Source organism: Brassica napus, chromosome C2 (assembly GCF_020379485.1).
Source record: "Brassica napus cultivar Da-Ae chromosome C2, Da-Ae, whole genome shotgun sequence".
Taxonomy (NCBI): Eukaryota; Viridiplantae; Streptophyta; class Magnoliopsida; order Brassicales; family Brassicaceae; genus Brassica; species Brassica napus.
This window is the reverse complement of record NC_063445.1, coordinates 20,858,976-20,886,859: the sequence shown is the minus strand read 5'-3', so window position 1 is coordinate 20,886,859 and position 27,884 is coordinate 20,858,976. Positions and strand designations below refer to the sequence as shown.

The 27,884-nt window shown below is 35.2% G+C and overlaps 1 protein-coding gene across 1 annotated transcript; it reads left to right on the top strand.

The window, feature by feature from the left end:
- The first annotated feature begins 22,884 nt into the window (after window positions 1-22,884).
- On the top strand, window positions 22,885-27,406 carry LOC106381156 (potassium transporter 6). Its single transcript, XM_013821025.3, has 6 exons — window positions 22,885-23,244; window positions 23,349-23,838; window positions 23,939-23,992; window positions 24,716-25,029; window positions 25,325-25,703; window positions 26,174-27,406. The coding sequence occupies exons 1-6, from the start codon at window positions 23,206-23,208 to the stop codon at window positions 27,229-27,231; spliced, it is 2,334 nt and encodes a 777-aa protein (XP_013676479.1). The 5' UTR covers window positions 22,885-23,205; the 3' UTR covers window positions 27,232-27,406.
- The last annotated feature ends 478 nt before the right edge of the window (window positions 27,407-27,884 follow it).

Here is a 27,884-nt window from a genome sequence, read left to right as displayed (position 1 = left end):
TTTAAAATTCAAAATATAAAATATACAGAAAAATCTAAATTTTTATAATATGGTTATTTTGTTTTTTTAAAGTTATTTTAATAGTTTTAAATTAAACAAATTTGATAGAAGATACATTTTTTTTATCAGATCTTTTTTATTCAAAATCATTAATTGTCATATATACTTTATCCACGTTAGGCAATTCCGTAATCTTTATTTAAGGAAATAATAATTGACATTAATAATGAATTTATGGTTAGTTTAATAAAAAGTTTATTATATAATTAGATGGACCAACCTATTTCTCTAGTAATTCTAAGAATCATCCTAATGATGACATGTGGCTACAAAAAGAAGTTGTAATGTTTCACAAATAATATATAGGGGATTATAAAGGCTGAATTACAGAAGATTATAAAACTTTTGGAATTTTAATGGTTTCTCAAAACAAAATTTAAAATGATATGATTTTATTATCTTTAAGCTTTTTCGAATAAAACAGAAAAGAAGAGATTTTAAGATAACAAGATTTGAGTCTTCTCTCGGTGAATAAAATTGATTAAAAATAGATGGATCAAACTTTATTATCGGATCAAGAGAGTTAGAGCGTGATTATTGGAAAGTTCTTAGGGTGAGGTTTTTAGCGGAATATAAGAACTCATCTCTTAACTTTTAACTAAAAAGCTAAGAACCGTTTCTTAAAACTCTTATTTAAGAGCCAGTTCTTAGCTTTTTTAGTTAAAAGTTAAAAGACAGATTCTAATATTCTGCTAAGAATCCCGCCTCAAGAATCCTCCAATAATTATGGTCTTGTTATGAACAATATGGATTGCTAGTAACCAAATGGCCAAACCGTGGCCCATGGAGAGAGAGAGAGTCGGCGGCCCAAAGAGAGATAGAGTGGCCGACTTTAGTCTTAGGATGTTTCCATTTATCTCTTCATGTTTATCGTTAAGAAGTTTTCCTTTTTCCTTTAGGATAATGATTTGTACACTTTCCTTTTATCTATTCCTTGTTACCCCTATATAAGGGAACACTTTGATTGAGTAATGAGACAGAAAAACACACACGATTTTACCTTTGTTCACAACACGTTATCAGCACGATAGCCTCCAAACCCTGAGACCAAACTCGAAACCTAAAAGCCTAAACTGGCGACTCAAAACCTGAACCCTAATCCTAATCTTGTTCTTAGTTCATCCAAGAACTCAGGAGATTCATCTTGAATCCAAAAAGCTTCTCAGATCACGTTCCAGATCAGAAGAACCGCCATCCAGCTCGCGATCGAACCCGAAGTCCGCGACCGACCCGAGACGATCCGATCCCCGAACAGCTCGCAGCCGAGACGCCTCCAGCCCGCGATCGACCCCATCCGCGACCCGATAGGAGGCAGCAGACGTCTGTTCCTCTCAGCTCGAAGTCTCATCCATTCTCAGGTGGTCCGGTTCTAAATCCCCTACGAAACAAAGGTATAAACATAATCTGAGAACCCAGAACAATAAGAACCCTAATTCCATCATTATGGAAACAATGTCTTGATAAAACCCTAAAAGAAATCCTAAGATTAAAATCGACAATCTCCTAAACTAGAAACATAAATCGATTCCAATTAGAACCTGATTGTATGTTGATTGATTAAATCTGAAACATGACAAACCCTAATCAAGGAATCGAAAACCCTAAACCCCAAAAGAAGCTAGTGTCCGATTTTAAAATTGATCTTGCTTGTTTGATTTCTTGTTTGAATTGAGGTTTAGGATTGTTTAGAATAATCTAACTGTGTATACAAATACTTAAGGCCTTGAAACCTTAAACATAAGTTGATAGAATTTAAAGATTGAAAACCCTAGGGATCATAAGAATGTTTAAATCGTTTTGCATGAATCCGAACATGATATTGCATTCACAATTGGTTAAAACAAGATCGGCCAGCATATAGATCACACGTGCTTAGGTTGATTGCATTAGTAAACCTATAGGGCCGTGTGGCTCATGATTGATAGCACCTTGGTCGACTAGTATTGTTTGAATATCATAAATGCATAAGACGTGTTGTGGCCGAGCTTGCTTATATCCTGCGGCCACGTGATCACATTGTGAATCTAAAATCTTATATGATAATGTGAATCAGATGTCGAAAATAGCAAACAGAGACTACGCAGCCCTTAATCTCTCCGGAGACAATTACTTGCAGTGGGCGCTAGATACAAGGATAAGTCTAAAGTCCAAAGGACTCGGTGATACTATCATCGAGGACAACAATGAGAATGAAAAAAATAGATACAGGGCCATAAGCTTTATGCGCCATCATCTCATTGAAGGTCTTAAAGATCAGTACATGACGATTGAGAATCCACTGGATCTTTGGAATGCTTTAAAGCACAGATATGATCACCAAAAGATGGTGTTGCTTCCAAAGGCAAGGCACGACTGGATGCATCTCAGATTCATGGACTATAAGTCGGTGGATGAGTATAATTCAGCCTTGTTCAAGATAGTTTCAATACTAAGGCTTTGTGGTGAAGAAGTGTCCGATGTAATGATGCTTGAAAAGACCTATACGACTTTCAATCAGTCGAATTCTGTGTTGCAACAACAATATAGAACAAAAGGTTTTGCCACATATACTGATCTGATCTCATGTCTACTCTTGGCCGAAGCAAACAATGAGCTTCTTATGAAGAATAGTGGAGCCAGACCGGCCGGGACAGCGCCATTACCCGAAGCCCACGAGGTTGAAAAGAAAGATCCCAAAGAGACCTACTACACCCAAGACAACAGGAAACCATACGGCAATAGCCGTGGTGGGTACAGGGGGCGTAGGCGTGACAATCATAATGGTCGAGACAACTACTCAACCGGCCGAAAAGGAAACCACAATAACCGTGGTCGTGGTTCCAATTACGGTCGGGGCCGAGGGAGTTATGGCCGTGGACGAGGTGGCATATCCAAAATATCTTACACGTCCAAGTCATTATGTCACAGATGCGGGATGGACAACCATTGGGCCAAGAACTGCAGAACTCTGAAACACTTGTGCGAACTCTATCAAGAGAGTCTCAAGAACAAGAACCCGGAGGCAAACATGATCCAAGAAAACGGTCATGATGACAAAGGATATGGATATGATGCTGACAATGAATCCGACAGGGACAACAAAGATGACCAAATGGATTTTGAGACATCCGACTGTCTAAAGGACTAGTTTTTCGAATCACATTGTCTTATTGCTTTATGTCTTTGATTTGGTGTTTTTATTTTATGTAATGACATTTATAATGATAAGAGTTTTAAAGATCTTATAAAGTCTCTAAAGTTTAGAAAATTTTATTTATAGAAATGAATGATGAGATGAGTATACTTGTGGTGGATAATGGCACAAGTCATACAATCCTTAGAGACAAAAGGTACTTTATGAATCTCACAATGCAAAGTGCAATACAAACCATTGCGGGTGAGGCTAGCCTGATTGAAGGTCACGGCCAGGCCTATGTGTTGATGCCCAAGGGCACTCACCTAGAGATCAAAACTGCCTTGTATTCCCCAAGCTCTAGAAGAAGCTTATTGAGTTTCAAGGATATAAGATTGAATGGTTTCCACCTTGAAACATGGGAAGAAGGAAACAAAGAATTCCTTAACATAACTTTGATCACCAAAGGCAATAAAAGGATCCTAGAGACTATGCCCGCAATGTCTACTGGTCTATACTATGCAAGGATCAGTATGGTCGAGGCAAATGCCTCCGAGCTATTCACTTTATGGCATAACCGGCTTGGCCATCCCGGAACAGGAATGATGCGAAAATTGATGATGAATTCACAAGGGCACACGTTGAAAGGAGTGATCCCACGAAATCTCACATATGCAGCATGTGCACAAGGGAAACTCATAACTAGGCCATCACCAGCCAAGGTTAATAAAAAAACCTTAAATTTTCTGGAAAGGATCCAAGGAGATATATGTGGACCAATACACCCACCTTGTGGGACGTTTAGATACTTCATGGTCCTCATTGATGCATCGACCAGATGGTCGCATGTATGTCTATTATCCACTCGGAATCTAGCCTTTGCACGGCTGCTTGCTCAGATGATAAGGCTGAGAGCACACTTTCCAGATTTTCCTCTTAAGACTTTACGTCTAGACAATGCTGGTGAATTCACGTCTCAGGCGTTTAATGAATATTGTATGTCCATGGGGGTAAAAGTAGAACACTCCGTGGCACATGTCCATACATAGAACGGCTTGGCCGAATCCTTCATTAAACGTATCCAGCTGATAGCCCGTCCATTGCTAATGAAGTCTCAACTTTCGGTATCAGCATGGGGACATGCGGTTTTACATGCAACGGAATTGATTCGCATCAGGCCATCTAGTGAGCATAGATATTCACCATCCCAACTACTTACGGGTCATGAGCCAGACGTGTCCCACATCAAAACATTTGGATGTGCCGTCTACGTTCCAATTGCTCCACCACAGAGAACTAAGATGGGACCGCAGAGGAGGATGGGAATATACGTAGGATATGAATCCCCAAGCATTATAAAGTATCTTGAGCCAACAACCGGTGATTTGTTTAAGGCCAGATACGAAGACTCACAGTTTGATGAGTCCACATATCCGTCCTTAGGGGGAGATAACAGCCGGTTGATAACAAAAGAATTAGAATGGTTTAGACCATCAACATCTTGGCAAGATCCTCGAACTAAAGATTGTGATTTAGAAGTCCAAAAGATTATACATCTTCAAGAGCTAGCTAATAGATTGCCAGATACATTTGCTGACCCAAATAGAGTGACAATATCACACATCCCGGCTTGTAATGCACCTATAAGATTAGACGTCCAAGATGGACAATGTCAAGTGGCTACAGAGTCTAAGCAACGTTTAAAACGTGGTAGACCAATTGGTTCTAAAGACAAACAGCCTCGGAAATCCAAGAAAGGTGCTGGGTCCGAGAGCACCAAGGAAACCGTCCAGGACATAGATGGATCGGTCGAGCCGACCAGAATGGTCGAGCCAAGCGTACCGACCACACCCGATGATCCGGTCGTTCCTCAAAGTGAGGTCCGGGACGCTGGACTTCACGGGACACAAGAGCCGGACAACCAAGAGATCTCAATAGACCATGTAATGTCTGGAAAACAATGGAACAGAAAAGATATCAACGTTGATGATTTATTTGCATACAAGGTAGCACTTGAGATCATGGATAAAGATGAGGATCTAGAACCCACGTCCATACAAGAATGCATGCTTAGATCAGATTGGATCAAATGGAAAGAAGCTATAAACGTGGAGTTAGAATCATTGAGAAAAAGAGGCGTTTTTGGCCCTATAATCTTGACACCAAGAAATGTCAAACCAGTGGGATACAAATGGATCTTTGTAAGGAAGAGAAATGAGAAAGGAGAAGTAGTGAGATACAAAGCACGGCTTGTAGCACAAGGATTCTCACAAAGACCAGGAATAGACTATGAGGAAACTTATTCCCATGTGGTGGATGCGACTACATTGAGATATCTAATCAGTCTGGCCGTGAAAGAAAACATTGATTTGCGCCTAATGGATGTAGTGACTGCATACATGTACGGACCACTGGATAATGAAATACATATGAGAGTTCCAGAGGGTATTGAGCTCAAAGATAAGAAAGGTTCTCGAGAACAACATTGTATTAAGTTGAATAAAGCCTTATATGGTTTAAAGCAATCATGTCGAATGTGGTATAACCGGTTATCCGAGTACCTAACCAAAGAGGGTTATAAGAATGATCCAATAAGTCCATGTATATTCATAAAGAAATTCGACAGCAAGGGCTATGTTATAATGTCTGTTTATGTGGACGACCTGAATATAATAGGAACCTCTGGAGAGATTTCCCAAACGGTCGAGTGTCTAAAGAAAGAATTTGAAATGAAAGACTTAGGGAAAACTAAGTTCTGTTTGGGATTACAGTTTGAGTATAAAGCAAATGGCATCCTTGTGCATCAAGAAACTTATACAGAAAAGATACTCAAGCAATTTAATATGGACCAGGCACACCCCTTGCCGTGTCCTATGGTCGTGAGGTCCTTAGACCTGGAAAAGGATCCATTCGGACCTAAGAAACCGGACGAGGAAACACTCGGATCGGAAGTGCCTTACTTAAGTGCCGTTGGGGCCTTAATGTACTTAGCTAGTCATACTAGACCGGACATAAGCTTTGCCGTGAGCTTACTATCTAGATTTGGTTCATGTCCGACTTTAAGGCATTGGAACGGAGTGAAACATCTGTTCAGATATCTGCAAGGAACAAAAGATCTCGGTTTGTTCTACACTAACCGGCCAGGAGAGAACATGGTCGGATATGCAGATGTTGGGTACTTATCTGACCCACACCAGGCTAGATCTCAAACAGGATATGTGTTTACACATAGTGGAGCCGCAATATGCTGGTGTTCTACAAAGCAATCCTTAGTAGCCACATCATCTAATCACGCCGAGATCATAGCCATGTATGAGGCAAGCCGTGAACTTGTCTGGTTGAGGAACATGACCGGCCATGTCTTAAGAGAGAGTGGTCTGGCCGTGGGACAAGAAAAGGAGGAGCCAATGATCATCTACGAGGACAATGCAGCGTGCATTGCTCAGCTCAAGGAAGGATACATCAAAGGAGACAGGACAAAGCACATCCTGCCCAAGTTCTTTTTCACCCACGACTTGCAGAAGGCAAAGGAGGTTCAAGTAGTTCAAGTCCGATCCAGCGACAACTCAGCCGACCTTTTCACCAAGTCTCTGCCAACCTCAACATTCAGGAAGCTGGTTCATCAGATAGGGATGCGCCGGCTGAAGGATCTTCAGTGATGCCTTCATCAGAGGGAGTGTCATGCGTTGTACTCTTTTTCCTGTCTATGGTTTCCATTTTTTCCCACCTTGGGTTTTTGGTTTTCCTAGAGAGGTTTTAACGAGGCAACATCATGCATGATACGAGCCCATATGGTTATAGCATCCAAGGGGGAGTGTTATGAACAATATGGATTGCTAGTAACCAAATGGCCAAACCGTGGCCCATGGAGAGAGAGAGAGTCGGCGGCCCAAAGGGAGATAGAGTGGCCGACTTTAGTCTTAGGATGTTTCCATTTATCTCTTCATGTTTATCTTTAAGAAGTTTTCCTTTTTCGTTTAGGATAATGATTTGTACACTTTTCTTTTATCTATTCCTTGTAACTCCTATATAAGGGAACACTTTGATTGAGTAATGAGACAGAAAAACACACACGATTTTACCTTTGTTCACAACAGGTCTTAGATAAGTTCAGAATACTCAGAATCTCATTATCTATTTTCATTCTGGTTTCTGATATATAGCAGGTCGAGAAATAATTATTTTTTATGTATAATGTTTTTGCAGCAGTTATACGCACTCTTAGATTTTATGCTTTCATCTTTTTATTATTTTAAATGGCAAATTAATGGAGTTAGTCTTATTCAATTAATCTAACACGTGCGAAAGATATAGAATTACTATAGGTAGGATTTCAAATGTGAAGAATAAATTATAAGTGCTGACTATATGAAGTGTATGATCTCTCTAAGGGTTGGTGTGGTGAACTTGGCTTCTTGAGATCATCTCACCATTCATCAGCAAATGTTTAATGTAATTACTACGTAACATGTCGGGAAATACAAGTAAAAATAGTTTTAACCATCAAAGTGCTATAACGTATATCAAAATGGTAAATGATTACTACCCAACCCCTTAAAGTACACAGTAGCTACCTAAATTATAAAAACCAAAAACATAAAGTATAATAGTTTGTGTTAGTATTATTCAAATGTCAATATGTTATTAAGACCATCTCAAATGGGAACTTTACAAACTCCTCTATATTTTATTTTAAAATAATTTTATTATATAGTTCGATTTGTTACAATATGTTATTTTAATTTAGAGTAAATAATAACATTCCTCTATATTATACTTTATAATAAAATAATTATATTATATAGTAATACAATTGGAACAAATCTATATAGAATTTCTCTATTTTACAAAAAAAAAAATAGAGGAAGTTATAGAGATTCATTGGGAATGTCTTAACTGGACTAAAAACCACCAAACAATGATGTCACGGGCGGCTAAATTAGTCAATATCTAACTAATTAGGTATCAAAATTGTTGATATTAATGTAATGACATATGTAAAATGGCAATGACGCAAACTGGGGGATGCAGCGACAAAAGAACAATTACCTAACGAAAGTAGGAAACTATATAGTGATTTGCAGAATCATCAAATAGTTTATCCCACTATGAATAATTTTCTTATACAAATTTACCCACGCATTTATGGTGTTATTATTATATTATCTTATATTATGTAGTGGACCATATGTGATACACTATAATAATTTTTAAAAATGGATGAACTAACAAAAATATATAATTGATATCCAAGCAAGGTGAAAGGCAATTATTTTGCCTGTTTACTTCTATAGTTCTGTCGTTTATAATTACCGTCTTTTTCTACTGGATATGTTGTTTATTAATTCATGCAATGGACAGTTTATGTTTTTTTTTTTTGGTAAAATGGACAGTTTATGTTGTCTTGGAATATGACACATGAGGGAGATAAGAAAGAATCAAATCATTGACAATTATTTGTTTGTGATTCTGCAGGAACTGGAGGGCACTTCACGTTCTTTACACACGTGTAATGTCTAATATCGCACTCCATATTAACCGGGATTCCGAATTTGTCCAGAGATGACCACGCGGAATCCGTTTAGTGACAAACCGGGATCGTAATAATCGCTTCTAACTGTCATGACCTTGATATCCCATGCGCTTAATTGTAAATTTGCAAGTGTTCTCTCCTTTTCTTGATAAGAATGGGTAAGTACTCTCGTTCGCTTCATCACCCCCAAACAACAACACAAGTTACTATAAAATTGATTTAGAAAAAAGGTTCTATAAAGCTGATGAGAATATGATTCAGATTATTATTATTATTATTATAAGCTTTGTCATTCCATGTTTGAAAACGAATCAAATTGACAAAAAGAAGAGGGCTAGTTTTTAAAAAAGTACGCGAATACTTTGTTAGAAAGCGAAACAACAACAAGAACCTAAAGGAAAACTAATCAACTTAGATAATAAAGAAGAGTTAAAGACAAGTTCAACATGTATGGTCTTAATAATAATTCCATACTGCTTCAATTTAATTTCATAATTTCAATACTACAGATATTGACGAATATGTGGATCTCTATATTCGGATGATAATGTCGTCAGCTTGATTTTGGCCTTTTTCGTAACATATAAAATGGAATAAATGTAAAACTTCAAATTAGAGAGGACCCATATATGTCTCCATTTCTGGTCATTTCTCTCCACACAAAACCTCGAATAGATTTATGTATTTGCATGGTTTATTTCTCTAGTGGAGTAATATATAAATATGCTATTTTAGAGCATCTCCAATGGTTCACAAAAATTTTCTCTATATTTCACACTAAAATATAGTAACTCTATTATAGAGTTGAATTTGATCCAATAGTTCACTGTATAATAGAGTTACTCTATGAAATATAAAGTAATGTTGTTTTTTCACTCTATATTTGGAAAAAAATAACATTACTCTATATTTCACTATATTATAGAGTAACTCTATTGTAGAGTGAACCATTGGAGCAAATTCAATTTTATAATAGAGTTACTCTATTTTATAATGAAATATAGAGTAATTTTTGTATACCATCGGAGATCTTAGCCAAAAAGTGGATACGAAAGAGAATTATTCTGTTATAGATTCCACCACCGGACCTAAAAGCAAATAGATATATTGTTGATAATTAGATGGCTGCTCAAGTGAGAAACGCATGACTGTTTTTGAATATCATATAACATCTATATGTTAGGTGAATAAAGTTATTGTGTAAGTTGATTTAGTTAGGGCACCAATTCGTGGAGAATGAATATTAAGGGGGACTTTATTCTAATTTGGCCTAGTAACTCTTATGTTTATGCTATTTTGTCCCTCTTAATAAATTATTTATTATTTATTTTCTTTTAATTACAGAAATATGGCTAAGTACTAAAATAGCCTTAATGAATTATCTAAACTACAACTCAACCTAAATTAAACCCTCTAAACTAGTCCAAAGGTTTCCTTCTCCCCCTCCCCCACACACACGTGTTTCTCCCTGTTGATGAATATCAATGGTAGCCTGCGTTTTGAATAAGCCTGGTGAGCTCAATGTCATTTAATATTCTGTTTCGCGATTCTAAACCATATCAATGGTGAGGATAAAGAAAAAGTTATGTTTGTTTCCGCCAATTTTAAGTTCAAATTGATGAATATGGATAAATTTATATTTTTGATGTGTAAACAACAACTATAACCCATAAATATGGAGATTCTTTGAAGAAATTCCATGGCGGCCGTGAAAAATAATTTGCTGAATCAGGAAAACCCTAATAGGAAGATGAAATAATTACGAAACTGCCATTCCACTAATTAAAAAAATAAATAAAAAAGATAACAAATCCGGAGCCGTAAAGTTAAGAAACCAGGAGCATACCACCAGACCGTAAGTTACTTTTACGTATCATCACATCAACTAAATTTTGAATATAAATGTCTTTTTAAAAATTAACGAAGCTGAGTATTGATCCAGGGACTGTCTAGTTAACAATCAAGCAATATAACACAAAACTAGGAGTTATCATTGTGTATATTTTTTCATAAGTTCATTTTGTACATAATTTTGTATTATAAAATAAAATCTTATGTTATTCCCGGTAAAATAAAATTGTTTTCGTTGGTCGTATGATACGGGTCGGTTCTTTCGGGTACCGGGTTATCCGGTTTAGAAATTAGCGATGTTCGGCATTATAAAATTTTAGATCGGGTTCGATTCGGGTTCGGTCCTGGTGGGTTCAATTTTGATGTAAAGAAACTTGAAAATAACCAAATAACGAATATATCTGAAATAAGTTCAGATAATAGTACCTAAAGTAACCTTATTACCCGATTTGGTTCAGGTATTTTGTATTCAAAGTACCCAAATGTAATAAAAATAATCAAAAGTTCTCATTAAATACGGTTTTGTTTGAATATTTCTACCAAACTATCATATTTTATCGGTTTCGGGTAGGTTCTTCGGTTCTGGATATTTTACCCAGCCCTAGTCGTATCAAATCAGATCAGGGATCTCTTTCTAAAAATTATAGACCCAACTCAAACGTACGTGTAATGACTAGAAAATTTTGTAACAAAGCAAAAAAAAATTTTGTTGGTCGTAGCTCGGGAATCTATTTCTTCAAAAATTTGTATATAACATATATTTACAAAATTATTAAATCATACATTTAAAACATGCATACCATCAAATAATATTATATTTACAACTTAGTGAAGTAAGAATAAAAATAAAACACTAAGTGCAAGAAATTTTTTGAACTATTAGTTTTGCTAGGTATTACTAAGCTAAATAAAAAAAATTCAAATATGTCTAAAACGTGTATAACATATTTAACACATGTTATTAAAATATAATTAAAAACGTACTCATTTAAAATGTGTTTATGCCATATATTTAAAAAGCACTAGTATTATATTTACACTCAGTAGTACTCAAGGTAGTAGTAATATTATCTTGTTCATAGTAATACTTTTGTCAATTTCAACATTTATAAGTAATACCACGTGAAAAGTAAAATATTGCTAGTAGAACCAATGCATTTAGATAGTTTTAGATTGTATATAACATTTTTGTAGAAACAAAATTTGGAAAATATGTAATTTGTGTGATTTACCTTATTATAACATCACTATCGAAACATTAGATATGGAAGTATAAGGAAGTTTTTGGTGGAAGTGATAATTTTTCTAACGACTTAAGAAATATTAAAGATTTCATGACTAATTTGATACCTTAACACATATGAGGACATATAATTCAAAATATATAAGTTATATCAGCTGAAAATATATAATAACCCAAAAATATAAAGTTATTAGAAATACGTATAATACATAGTAGTCCAAGGTAATACAAAGTAGTACAAAGTAGTTTTAGTAGTGCTAGTAGTCCACACACACATTTATATAAATAAAAATATAATATCAAATCTTCAAATTTATATAAAATAATATATATCTTCTGTTTCAAGAAGAATGTAATTTTGATATTTTTCACAAAGATTAAAAATGTTTTGAATGCATTCATGCTCTTAATAAATATATCTATTTAATCAAAAGATTTTAAGATGGATAAATTATTTATAAAATCAAAGTATTTTGTAAATAATATTAAAGTTAAAATAGCTATAACTGAATTGGAATCTTAAATGATACTCCTTAAATAACAAGAAAAAATGTCAAACTTACTTTTTATAAAACAGAGAATATTATTTATTATTTATATAGGTTGTTAATTTAGTTACAAATATAAACAGTAAAAATATGAAATATATTATTTTTCAATTTGAAGGCCATATAAAATATATAAAAGCTTAAATTAAAGAAATTTGGAATTAATTTTTGATTAAAATATTATTGAAATATATTTTTTATTAAATTTATAGTTTTAAAACATTTTTATGTAAAAACAATTATATATTTTTTTATTAAATTTAATTTTAAAATTAATTGTTTATAAAAATTTTATATTTTTTTTTATTAAATTTAATTTTAAAATTAACTCTTTATAAAAATATTTTTAAATATTTGTTTTAAACTTTTTGTATTTTTGAAATATTATTGAAATATTTTTTATTTTTTAAAATTAATATTTGATTTAAATATGAAATTTCTTATTTTAAATTTGATTGCTTTTATATAAGAGAAATAAAATTTTAATTAAAGAAAATTAATTTATATAAATATTACCAAATTTATTTTTGAAAAATAATTGTGGATTAAAATATTATTTTAATAATTTATTTTGTTATTTTATTGTTTATGAAAATATTATTTCAAGATAAACATAAAGTTTTTATTTTCCATAAAATTTCAGCTATATAATCATTTAACAATTTAGAAAAAAAATCTTAAAAAAAGGATCTGGAAAATAAAATCTGTGACCCAGCTGAAAAAGATTAAAAGAAACTAGAAAAAAATCTGGTCGGTAGAGAAAGTTATATGGGACCCACTTGGAAAAAAAAAATTAAGGAAAAAAGAGAGAATAATGGTGGGTCCCGTGATGTTTGAAAAGAAAAACAAAAATAATAAAGAAAGAAAGGGTAAGAAAAGAAAGGGGGAAAAATGCAAAAAGGTGGGGTAGTTAGAAAAAAAGTGGGACAGTAAGAATATAAATTTTCTAACTAGGGCATATAAGAATACTTTCCTATTAAGGGGAATGTTAGATATTATAAGGCTTGGGTGGTGGTTAAAAAAAAATTTATATATAAGGCTTGGGTGTTTATTACGTTTCTTTTTGGTTACTGGTTAAGAGGAATGGTAAATATATGCTCATATGTTGTGAGTTGATTTTAAAATTACAATGCTCATAATTAAAAATAACGGTTATAAACCAGATTGTGGATGGCTCATAATCCAGAGATTAAACCATCAGCGGTCCAAGAAAGAGAGAGTCGGTCAGCTTTTACTTTTTTTTATGTCTTTATGTTTTCCTTTTTCCTAGTTGGATTATGATTTGTACTCTTTCCTTTTATCTATGACGGTGTAATCTGCTATATAAGGAATCTCTATGTTATGAATAAAGATAGACTTTTCCATTACTTTCACAACACGTTATCAGCACGATTGATCTCTAAAACCCTAAGCTAAAATATCGACCATAAACCCTAAATCTCTCTCCATTGCTAAAACCCTAATCTCTATCGATCACCTCTCTTTGATCATGACCATGATCTGTATTCGTCCACTGATCTCAACAAGATCGATCTGTGGACTGATCTCTGCAAGTTTCAGTACGCCTCAACTATTCCAGATTGTACGATCAGCCTGTTTCAGTCCGTGATCAAACTGTTCCAGATCTACGAGTTCTTTGACTGCAAGTACCAACTCGCGTACCAACAATCCCGATCAGCTCAACCTAAGCTCGCGGACTGCAAGAAAACAGTTTGGACCAGTCCGCGTAAGGTTCCAGTTTGTACAAGTCCATGTAAGCTCATTCTCTTGGTGGTCCATTCAACCCATCAAAGGTTTAAGGTATACCTAAACTCTAAGAACCCATAATCGAATGAACTAATGTTCAAAGTGAAACCCTAAAATCTGTAAACCCTAAATTACGTGTGCATGGATTGTTTTATTTGATTGATTGAATGTTTCTTTGAAGTTTAAATCTGTGTGAGTTAGGATTGATAGTTTTTATAACCTTATTGAATGATTTGAGGTTTAATATTGCATGTTAGAATCTGTTATAATATAAACCCTAATTCAAATTGATAAACCCTAAAATAGAATCCGTGTATTGCATAATCCGAATTGAATGTTTTGAGGTTTCATATTATACTAGGTTGATAGTTTCATGATATAATCAAATGTTCTGAGGTTTAAGATTATTTACTAGAAGCTGATTGATTGATAAAACCCTAATTTCAAATTGAAACCCTAAACCCTAATTTGCATATTCCTAAAATAAGATTGCTTGATTCCATCTTGCTAATATCAGCCTTGAAACTGATTAATAAAATTGATAGAATCAGCCTTGAAACTGATTGTTTTGGTTTTTCATGATTGAAACCCTATTTTTGGATCGAAACCCTAAATTGTGTAATGCTTGAATCCGTTTGATTATTTTTGATTATTGATCCAATTGCTACTTGATAAAACCTAATTGAATCTGATTGTTAGTCTAGCTAAATCTCATACCTGAAACTGATTGATTAATTGTTAAACCTTGATTGAATGTTTTAATATTATCCTTGCACATATATAATCTGATTGCTAAGAATGAGTGCATCATATCTACTTGGCCGTGTGGCCAGTTTGCATCATATATCATCCTGGCCAACATGTTTATGTTATGCGCATGATCTGATTATTATCACCTTTGCATGATCTTATTGTTTTAAATTGAGGTTCCATAATTCCACTCCTGTACATATAAAATCAGTATGCTAGGTTTGCATTATAACCATATGGCCGCATGAAAACATATAGAAATTGCTTGTTTGGTCGATACCCTTGCTTGATAAATCTGTGTGACTTATTATGCATCATATATCACTTTGGTCGTGTGGCCTTATTGCATTATATCACCTTTGGCCGTGTGGCTTGTTTGCTTATTAGAAATGTATTGACTTGACAGCATGTCTTGTTTATGGCTGTATGTTAAATATTTTATTAGATCTAAAATTGATTGATATATGATTTGAGATGTCGAAAATCAACTTGGATTTTGATGCCTTAAATCTCTCAGGAGATAATTATTTGAAATGGGCACTGGATACTGAGTTTATCCTAAAGTCAAAAGACTTGGTGAATGAATCACAAAAGGCGAAAATGCCAAATGAGAAAGATTGATACAGGGCAATATTAATTATTAGCCATCATCTTATTAAGAGTCTCAAAGATCAGTATCTGACTATAGAGAATCCTCTAGACCTTTGGACAGAGTTAAAAAAAAATTGTGATATGATCACCAAAGAATGGTGTTATTACCAAAGACCCTATTTGATTGGAAGAATCCCAGAATCCAGGACTATAAGTCCGTGGATGAGTCTATTGCTAGCAAGGAAAAATAATGGATTACTGATGAGAAACAGTGAATTGAGATCTCCTGGATTAACCTCATTACCTGATACCAATAAGGCCGCAGAAGAAAAAAAAAAGGTAACTACGTCCAGAATGATAGACCACACGGCCATGGCCGTGGAGGGTGGAAAGGACGTGGCCATGGCCACTATAACACATTTGGCCGTGGGAATCACTATGGCAGAGGTCGTGGGTATCAACCCACTTTGAGCCATGGTCAAGGCAGTGGTCGTGGTATATCCTTTAAACCACAAAGCTTGACCAAATCAGAGTGCCATAGATGTGGAATGGGGAGCCATTGGGCTAAGATATGAAGGACTCCCAAAGAGAGTCTGAAAGGGAAGAATCTTGAAACCCACTTGGTCTATAAAGATGGTGAAAATAATTTCGAACATGATGAAGATGATCTTATGAAATATGAGACTTATTATTGCCTAAAAGAATCAAGTTGATAATCTGATTTCGACATCAAACTTGTGTGATTGCTTTGCTTGTATGATTTCTCTGATTTTTATCTCCTTGAATTTATTTCTATTACATTGTCTGCTTAGATTAAATGAATGAATGATTTTTCTATATGAGTACAGTGGAAAACGCCAATATAAGTACTAAAGCAGGTATCGCCAGTCTGAAAGAAGACTATGGCTAGTCTAATATATTATTGCCTAAGGGTATGCATCTAGAAATCAGTGATACCTTATATTCACCCAGCTCTAAGAGCAAGAGCAGCCTATTGAGTTTTAAAGATATAAGAATGAATGGTTTTCATATTGAAACAATGGACGAAGGAAACAAAGAGTTCCTTCAGATATATGTATAAAATCGTCCAAGGCCATAATAAGTCCTAAAGACTATACATGCATTCTCTACTGACCTAGAATATGCATAGATCAGTATGATAGAGGCTAAAAGCCTGCAAAAATATACATTTTATGGCACGACCGGATTGGCCATCCTGGTCCAGACATGATGCGAAACTTGATATTCAAAAGGCACACATTAAAATATAAGAAGAGTTATCCCAAAGAATCTCAAGTGTGTAGCATGTACACAAGGGAAACTCATTAGGCCATCACCAGTAAAACGGCTACGAGCCCCTTTTTCATAATAAAGACTATATGTCCAGATAATACTGGTGAATACATGTCCCAAGCGTTTAAATGATTATGGTATGTCCATGGGGGTAAGTGTGGACAATTATGTGATACATGTACATACCAAGAACGGCTTGGCCGAAATCTTTAAAAACGCAAATAGCTGATTGATAGACCATAACTTATGAGGTCAAAACTCCCATTCACAGCTTGGGCCACACGAAATTTACATGCACCTAAGTTAATACGCATCAGGCCATTTAGTGAGCATAGATATCCCCTATCACAATTATTAACAGGTCAAGAGCCAGACATACCCCATCATAAGACATTTGGATGTGCTGTCTATGTACTAATTGCTCCACCACAGAGAACTAAGATGGGACCTCAAAAGGAGGATGGGGATATATATTGGATATGATTCTCCCACAATAATAAAGCACTTTGAGCCAACTATGAGTGATTATACTTGAGGCCAGGTACACAAATTATTGTAAGACCAGGAGGAGAAAAATAATAAAGCTGGTAAAAGAATGATAAAAGAAATAGAATGGAATCAACCATCAATGTCTTGGAAAGATCCTCGGACTAAAGAATGTGAAATAGACGTCCAAAGATTATATATTTACAAAGCTAGCTAATTAAATGCCAGACACATTTGCTGACCCGAAAAAGAATGACTAAGTCATATATAAACCAGCTTGTAAAGCACCAACAAATTTGATGTCCAAGAAGATACACAGTCAAGTTGCTACATAGTCTAGACAACGTATGAAACGTGGTAGACCAATAGGTTCCAAAAGATAAGAATCCTCATAAACAAAAGAAAGGTGCAGAGAATGATAATCAAAATCCAAATCCGAGATTACTAAGAAAACCATCCCAGACATGGAGATAAGGCCGGCCGGCTCTAAGGTACAGGTACCAAACAATGTAGCTTGGGACGCCAAGCTGCAAAGTATTAAAGGTCCTGATAATAATGAATCTCAATCGATTATATCATGTCTGGAACATAATGGAACCAATAAGGAATGTCGACATAAGATGATTTATTTGCATACAAGGTAGCACTTGAATTTATGAATATAAGCGAGGATCATGAACCCACTTCAATATAAGAGTGTGCACTTGTATAACATATTGGATTGAATGGAAACGTGGGGTTAAATACTTTAAAGAAGAAAGATGTATTTGGCCATATGATTAAGACGCCATATGATGTTAAAGCCAATGAATATAAATGGGTCTTGTGAGGAATAGAAATCGTGAGATATAAAGCTGATGTTGCACAAGGATTCTCACAAAGACCAGTAATAGATTATGAGGAGACATACCCCATGTGGTGGATGCAACTACTTTTAGATTTCTCATAAGTCTTGCTATATAAGAGAGAAAGTTAGACTTGCAACAAATTGATGTAGTGATTGCATATTTATATGGTGCACTGGATAATGAAAGTACTAGAGGGTATTGAGCTGAAAGAATAGCAAGTTCTCGAGAACAATATTGATAATCATCAAAGTATATGATCTGAATATCCTAGAAACCTCTGGATACAATTTTCCAAACAGTTGAATATCTCAAGAAAGAGTTTGAGATGAAAGATCTTGGAAAACAAAGTTTTTTTTGGGATTACAGCTTGAGTACATTAACAATGAAATCATTGTGCATCAAATAGTATATACAGAAAAGGGTACTCAAGAGATTTAATATGGACCAGTCTCACACATTATCTAGTACATGGGCGTGAGATCACTTGTTTTGGACACTTATCCAGTCAGTCCGAAGGTGGACGATAAAGAAGTCCATTTAGTCCTGAGATGGACGATGCAGAAGTCTTGTTTTAGATATTGATCTGTTTGGTCCATAAGAAGGACGATGAAGAAGCCTTTAATTTTGGTTTATTTTATACTAACCAGCCCAAAGAGAGGTTATTTAGTTTTGTTGATTTGTTTTCAGCCAGGTTATGTTTTACACATGGTGGTACATGCATATCACAGCAACATCATCCAAGATTTCGTGTGTGTGTATTTTAGGTCGATGACTCAATATGTTCGATCAGATTATGGCATGGCCGAAGGTAAAGAAGAACCAACTATCATGTTCGAGGACGAAGCATATTCTGCCCAAGATCTTCATCACCCACGGACTGCAGAAAATTAGAGAGGTCCAAGGGACCTTCAGTAATGTCCAAATCAGGGGGAGTAATGTGTGTTGTACTCTTTTTCCTTCACCATGGTTTTGTCCCAATTGGGTTTTCCTGGTAAGGTTTTAATGATGCAACATTAAAGCACATTACAAGCTCTAAATGGTTATGGCATCCAAGGGGTAGTGTTATAAACCAGATTGTGGATGACTCATAACCCAGAAATTATACCATCAGCGGCCCAAGAAAGAGAGAGTCGGTCAGCTTTTATTTTTCCTTATGTCTTTATGTTTTCCTTTTCCTAGTTGGATTAAGATTTGTACTATTTCCATTTATCTATGACGGTGTAATCTCCTATATAAAGAACCTCTATGTTATGAATAAAGATAGACTTTTCCATTACTTTCACAACAATAACACAATTTTGGTTTGTTTTGATACAATTGTTTCTAAGTATTGGGGTTCAAGGCCAAAACATGTTAACGAGTCTCTTTCTACAGCAAGTTGCTGTAAATTAAAACATGATATCTCAACTACACTTTTCCATTACTTTCACAACAATAACACAATTTTGGTTTGTTTTGATACAATTGTTTCTAAGTATTGGGGTTCAAGGCCAAAACATGTTAACGAGTCTCTTTCTACAGCCAGTTGCTGTAAATTAAAACATGATATCTCAACTACACATGTGTTTTTTTACCGCAGCACTAACAACCATTACAACAGTACAAACCAAGGAACGTTTATGACCATAATCGTCCACTTTTAAAATTCCAGGACATTTTCAGAATTAGGTGACAGACAAAACACGTGACAAAACTTTAATTAACTGAATTATGGCAAAAAGGGGAAAATCAAATAAGTTGAACCTAACTTTTCAAATAAGATCAGCAGAGTTTGAAGCATTTTCATGTTTTACATTAAAAAGATCTAAAAAAATATTACTCATTCCGTTCCACAAAGATAAACTTTTTAGTATTTTCACACATATTAAGAAAACAAATTAAACGACCATAATAAATGTATCGTTTTCTGTAATTTTCAATTTTCAATAACTTTTAACCAATAGTAATTCAATAAAATCAATTAATTTTCTTGAAGTTTACATTTTTTAATAGAAAACATAAAAAATACATCTTTCTGAAACAAACATTTTTTCTAAAAAGTCTATCATTAAGGAACAGAGAGAGCATACATTTTGTTAAACTGTGTTTTAATTATATTGTTTTTCTTATATTTAGAGAAAAATCAAGGAGGCATAACTTCAATTTATATCTTATTCTAAACTATATATTTGAAATGGTTTAGTAACATAATAATGAATCATTATATGCTAAGTGAACTAGTAAAGTTGGGGTTTGATTAAATAGAGCCAACATTAGTAATTACTAGGGGTTGTCCGCGCTTCACGCGAAATATTATTTTTTTGTTCTTAAATATGATTTTCTGATGATGTTATTATGTGGACAGTATTTATTTGTGAAGAGCATTATTTGATGTTTTATTATGTTATGTAGTAGTAGATAATAAGTTAATATATTATGTGTTTATCTTTTTAATAATGTGTTTTTGTATGTATAATACTACTTATTAGTGGTGAAGTGAGTCTCTGATGTAAAACATATTGAATTTCAATAAGTTTGTCTTTAGGTATTTGTTGATTCTAAGATTAGCGGCGTCAAAATTGTATTTTAATTTTTCACATTTTTTCACATTACTTTTTAGGTGTTTTTTGCACTCTCCCCCATCTTTTGACCTTGAGCCATTACCGTCTATGTATTTCGTTTACCTCTCGGTATGCAGTGCTTCTCACCATCACTGGGAAAAGACTCATTTTCGTGCTCTTGTTTTTCCTCACCTTCTTTTTCTGTGAGATTATCTGGTATTTGTTATAGATCATGCATATTAGTTCCATGTTGTGCGGTTGTTTCTTACGGCGTTGTATGTTATTTCGGTCAATATTGGTCCTCTTTTTCCTTAGGTTTTGGCTAAGGTTAGAAACTACGTCTCGTTGGGTTAGGTCAGATTTTAGTTGTCATTGACGTTGTTTTCCTCGTCTCTAGTTTGCCGTCAATAGTCTCTGCTCGTCTTGGTTTTCGAGATCAGCTTTTTGGTGATCTGACTTCTCTGCTCTTTTTCATAGCTCGAGGATGGCTTCACGGTTTGTTGATTTATTTTGTCTCTTTTTATCTCTTTTTTCTCTCATCTCGTTGCACCTTTCATCGCCGATCCATCTCTCGTGGCTCTCCCTTTCGCCATATTTGCTACTCTAGGTTTGGATAGTATTTTTCTCTGTGTATGCTATATACGCTTGGAAAGTTTTTTATGGTCTCAAGCTTAAGCTTTGGTTTCTCGGTGGTTGGCTTTCATTCTCCACCACTCAGGTTGTTTACCTTCTTCTCATGTATGTTTTGGTGTAGGTGTGCAGAGTTAGTCTTTTGGAGCTTTGGTTTCTTCTATTCAGAGTTTTGTGGTCTTCGCTGGCATGATCGCCTTGTATGTGGTTGTTTAGTTTGTGAGGTGTTTCTTATCTCTTAGCTGGTAGTTGTATTTCCGGTGCTTTAGACATGCGTCATTTTGTTTCGTGGTGACTTTGTTCTTCCGATGATTATTCTTTCTCTGACCCACTTTTTTGGTTTTTTTTTTGCGCTGGTGCTTGATCGCGATCCTTTGTGTTATGGGGATTGCTTTATCTCATATTTTATTTTTATACCTTTTTCTGAAATCTGTTTATTCTAGCCAAGACATTTTATGGTAAGATGAGATATGTTGATCTTTTTCAGCTCCAAACATTTATTGAGTTAGTGTTACTATGGTATTTTACTTTTTTTCCTCTGACTGTGAAAATTTTATGTTTAGATTATGTATTGCACTATAATTTCTTCTTATTAGTTTGGTCATTTTATATTTTTAATAGTTAAATAAATATATAATTTGTAAATTAAATAATAGAAAATGGTAAAAAATAATAACAAAAATTTATGTTATGTTTAGTTGTGAATAAATTAAATATGTAAAATAAATTTCTATTTTTTTTATTCATCTTGAATTTTAGTGAACAATAAAATAGATTATCACACTTCATACGATAATAGTTAGTGTGAAAATGATTAGATAGTTCATGATTAGAAAGTATTTGGCCAAATTGCAATAATCGAAAAAAGAAGTACCTAAAATATAAAAAAAAAACTTGGATGACACGTGTCGCAAAAACCCCATGCCACTTGTCAAAAGAAGAGAAAAAACCAACTTTATATATATAGATTTTTTTATTCATCTTGAATTTTACTGAACAATAAAATAGATTATCAAACCTCATACGATAATAGTTAGTGCGAAAATGATTAGATAATTCACGATTAGAAAGTAATTGGCCAAATTGCAATAAGCGGAAAAAAATATCTAAAATATAAAAAAAATACATGGATGACACGTGTCGCAAAAACCCCATGCCACTTGTCAAAAAGAAGAAAAAAAAAACAACTTTATATATATAGATAGATAGATTATTATTTTGTTATAAAAACAAAATAAAAACTATTTTTCTTTTCTTCACGCTTTATAATTTGTCTTCAAAGTTGAACATAACATTTTCTTTGAAGTTATGTGATAAATTCACTTTATAGAAAGCTTAAACGATATGAATCGACATCCCACTTATCAAAACACCACACTTTTCTTCACTCTCAACGCACTTTGCTTTCACATTTTAATTTCCCTCATAAATTACACCTTTTTAATTAATTATATGGTAACAAATAACAATACACATTCGTTGAATCAACTTATTACGTGCTTATCCAGACCCCATTACTATAAATAAAGTTATTAGCGTATAGAGTTTGACTAAATCTCTCTGTTTATCTTTCTCACAAGTAATAAGCAATTTCAAAGTTGGTTAACCCAACCAAAACAAAACAAAACAAAACAAAAGAAGTCGCTCTCTTTCTCATAAAAATCTCGCCTTTTTGTCCAGAAACCCATACGCAAACATCCTTTCACGATTTTCTCGAATTTTCTCGCGTTTTACCTTTTTTAAAAATTTTGTTTTTAAACTCTTTTCGTACTTCTTCTTTCCGAACCATTCTCGGTTAGACGGTTACTCAAAAACCTGTTTCAGTTCTGAGTGGTAATAACAAACATCTGAAATAAAACCGTTTCGCAAAGTTTTGCCTTTTTTTTTTGCATCTGTTTCAGTTTCTTCTGTAAACTCTCTCTCTTGATTCATGGACTTGTCCACTTCCTGAGCCTAAATCCACAAAAACCCACCATGGATATCGAATCAAGAAGTTATCAGAACATCGTCAAGGTGAGATCCAATCTCAAAGTTCTCTCCTTTCTCTCTCTAGATCCTCTTCCCTCGTTATCATCGAATCTTGAAAAACCAAAACTTTTTCTTAAAAAAAATCGCAGAAGGAATCATGGAGAACAGTGTTGACATTAGCGTACCAGAGCTTAGGCGTAGTATACGGAGATTTAAGCACTTCTCCTCTATACGTCTACAAAAGCACATTCGCCGAAGACATTCACCACACCGAGTCCAACGACGAGATCTTCGGCGTCTTGTCTTTCATCTTCTGGACCATCACTCTCGTCCCTCTCTTCAAATACGTCTTCATAGTCCTCAGAGCAGACGACAATGGCGAAGGAGGCACCTTCGCTCTCTACTCGCTCCTCTGTCGACACGCGCGGGTCAACTCGCTCCCCAGTTGCCAGCTGGCGGACCAGCAGCTCATCGAGTACAACGGATCGTCGTCGGAGATGACTGCTCAGTCGGGTTTCGCGGCGAGGTTGAAGTGTACGCTTGAGAAGCACAGAGTGTTGCAGAAGGTTTTGCTTGTGTTGGCTTTGATTGGGACTTGTATGGTCATTGGTGACGGTGTTCTTACGCCTGCGATTTCAGGTAAAAGTTTACACTTTTGACTTGTTCTTGTTTTTTTTTGACTAAGACAAAGATCATTCATTGACTTTGGTCTCTCTTTTTTTTTTTTTGTCTATTACAGTTTTTTCTGCAGTGTCTGGTGTTGAGCTTTCAACGGCCAAGGAGCATCACAAGTGTGAGTTTTTTTCTTTAACACTATTCCTTAATTAGTTTCATCTCAAAACGTTACTCATAGTGATTGTGATGGACACTTTGGTCTGAGAAGGTGTTACTTAGCATTTTCTGGTTAAAGGCCGGCCTCTGAGATTGTGGGAGCGGTAGGCGATTTAATGGAAGTTTTAATAATGTGTTTTTTTTTTTTAATGAATTTGAAAGCATATGTTAATATAATTTTTTTCAAAAGTTTTGGGGCTATAGGTTAATGTTAACCGACCGCTTAGGCATCATGTTTTTAAAGCATAGTTTTAGTTGTGTATAGGGCTCTATAAAAAGTTTACATGAATAAGGGCACAAAGTTGTAAGTGAAGTTGTAAGTGAACATAGGACATTAAGAAAAAATTGAAAATGTTGGACCGCAGAAAGTCTTTGGTTTCTTTACTAAACCGTGGAGCCAGTTGCTCCCACCATCTGTTTATTAGATTGTTTGACATAGTTTTGCACGTAACACGAATTTAATATATCGTATAGGCATCGCTTTCAGTTTGGTTTAATGGCCCACGCCTATTGAATAAGCGTTTTGGATTGTTCTCTGCACAGACCAAGTGGATGTTTATAACGTTTATCTTCTTCCTGAAAATCCTCATCCACCCCATGTTTGGATCTTAGTGTCAACCTCTTTGACTAAACGTTAATGTACAATGACTCTTGTAGTAATTAAAGTTTTTTTTTTCTAATGCAGATATAGAAGTCCCTGCTGCTTGTATAATCCTGATAGGTTTGTTTGCGCTTCAGCATTATGGCACGCACCGGGTCGGGTTCTTGTTCGCACCAGTTATCCTCTTGTGGCTAATGTGCATTAGCGCCATTGGTGTTTACAACATTATCCATTGGAACCCGCATGTGTATCAAGCGCTCTCTCCTTATTACATGTACAAGTTCCTCAAGAAAACTCAAAGTAGAGGCTGGATGTCTCTCGGTGGGATCTTGCTCTGCATTACAGGCTCTGAAGCTATGTTTGCTGATCTCGGTCACTTCTCTCAACTCTCAATCCAGGTTAGCAATCTGAGTCCAATGCATATATGATTAACTAAATAAATATAATTCTGTTTGTACTCAGATTGCCACCATGTTTTAACCTAGTGAAAATGTGGTATGTGGATTCTATTTTAAGAAACAAAAATTAGAATTTTAATATTATAAATTTTACATTATGTAAGATAAAAAAAATTAATATATATATAATATTTTTGCCCCATCCAAAATTTACTAAATTTCTAGATCAGCCACTGTTACTCCTAGTCTTATAAATAGGTTTCATTGTGTTGATTTGATCGTGTTCTCATTGCAGATTGCTTTTACATCACTTGTTTACCCATCTTTGATACTCGCCTACATGGGACAAGCAGCTTATCTCTCTCAGCATCATGCCATCGCGAGCGAGTACAATATTGGGTTCTATGTATCTGTACCGGAGAAGCTGAGATGGCCTGTTCTTGTGATTGCAATACTTGCTGCTGTTGTTGGAAGTCAAGCTATTATCACTGGAACGTTCTCGATCATTAAGCAGTGCTCTGCTTTGGGGTGCTTCCCTAAAGTGAAGATTGTTCATACGTCGTCCAAGATCCACGGTCAGATTTACATACCCGAGATCAACTGGATCTTGATGATCCTCTGTTTAGCTGTCACCATAGGTTTCAGAGACACCAGGCGTTTGGGTAATGCTTCAGGTATATATAAACACTTAAACATCTCTCTAATCTACTTAATGTAGTTTGAGACTAGTCATGTGGGTTCGGTTCCCGTTTTCTAGGTTTTCAGTTCAGTTCTTCCGGTTTTTGGTTCGGTTTAAATAATTTTGGTCTCCGGTTTTGGATAACTTTAGATTATTCGGTTTTAGATACAACTATTTGGATACTTAAGTGATATCCAGATAATTTAAAATAACTGAATATAAACTATTGGGCTATTCAGTGTTTTTTTTTTTCTGGGTAATTAGTTTATAAATGTAGTACTTTTAAGGTATTTGGTTATTTCAAAATTAAATATAAGTAGTATTTTTAATTATATAAACTGGATTTTGTATATCTAGGTATCCTTGGTTCGGTTGCAGTTTAGGTATTGGTGAACACCGGTTTGGTTTTTTTGGATAAAAATCTCAGGCAGTTGCTAAGTAACCGTTTATAATGTTTCATAATAGGTTTGGCGGTAATAACCGTTATGCTAGTGACAACATGTCTGATGTCACTAGTGATCGTACTCTGCTGGCACAAGAACATCTTCTTCGCGATCGCTTTCGTTGTCTTTTTCGGCACGATCGAGTCTCTCTACTTCTCAGCTTCCCTCATCAAATTTCTCGAAGGCGCGTGGGTCCCAATCGCCCTCTCCTTATGCTTCCTCGCCGCGATGTGCACGTGGCACTACGGGACGCTCAAGCGGTACGAGTTCGACGTCCAAAACAAAGTCTCCGTCAACTGGCTCCTCAGCCTCGGTCAAACCCTCGGGATCAAACGTGTCCGCGGCATCGGACTCATACACACCGAGCTCGTCTCCGGCGTGCCGGCGATCTTCTCTCATTTCGTGACCAACCTCCCTGCTTTCCACCAGGTTCTCGTCTTCCTCTGCGTCAAATCCGTCCCCGTGCCGCACGTGCGGCCCGAGGAACGGTTTCTTGTGGGCCGCGTGGGGCCGAAACAGTTTAGAATGTACCGTTGCATCGTGCGGTATGGGTACCGCGATGTTCACAAAGACGACATCGAGTTTGAAGGCGATCTTGTGTGTAGCATCGCTGAGTTTGTACGTTCAGAAGCTGAAACCGCTGTCGTGGAGACCAATGGAGAGGGTGAAAGAATGTCGGTGGTCGGCACTTGTTCAACGTACATGCAAGGAATCGAGGATCTTGACGGAAGCGATGTTGATGAGATGGATAAGCCGGGGCCATCAGAGATCCTATCACCGAAGCTGAAGAAGAAGAAGAGTAAGGTCAAGAAGAAAGTGAGGTTTGTGGTGCCGGAGACACCGAAGATAGAGAAGGAGACGAGAGAGGAGTTGATGGAGCTAACGGAGGCGCGTGAGGGAGGTGTGGCTTATATAATGGGGAACGCGTATATGAGAGCGAAGCATGGATCAGGGTTGGTGAAGAGACTCGCTATTAACGTTGGGTACGAGTTTCTTAGGAGGAACACTAGAGGTCCAAGAACCGCACTGACCTCGCCTTACGCGTCGACGTTAGAAGTTGGTATGATCTACCATGTCTAAAGAGGGTATTTTCGTCTTTTGCTTTGTACATGATTAATGATTTTGTTGTATGGTAATTTGCCTGAATGTGAATTAGATTATATTACAGATCGAGAAGTTTTGTTCTTTGTATGTGTGGAGGTATTGCGAAAGGTTAATCCTCTCTTAGAGCCGGATAGAGAGTTTTTTTTTAATATATATATAACAAACTCTGTACAAATGATGTGTGTATTTATATATATTATTTAATAGCAACAGTTAGACAAGGATTTTGCTTTGAGTTCGTCAAAACTAATGCTTTCAAACCATGTTTTTAATTGATAATCTGTAAAAGTATTCAGGTTTCAATTAATAAAAACCTTCTTTTATTTTGATCATTTATTTTTTGTTTATTATCTGTTTTTAACTATTTTCTTGCATCCGTTATAATATACTATTAGATTATAGTGCCTTGGTGTTAAGAATCATTTTTTTTTCAAGAGAATACTGTAAAGAGTAACATTCATCCTGTTATCTATTCGATCAATAGTAGATTTATATGAAGAGTGATTCTTTATGTATATATAGTGTCTTTATGTGTTTCTTATGTATTACAGAAATTAATAGGCTAATGACCGAAAGAAGTTATGACAACAATGGCGATGACTGGTTGCACTTGAAAATGTCGACATCCT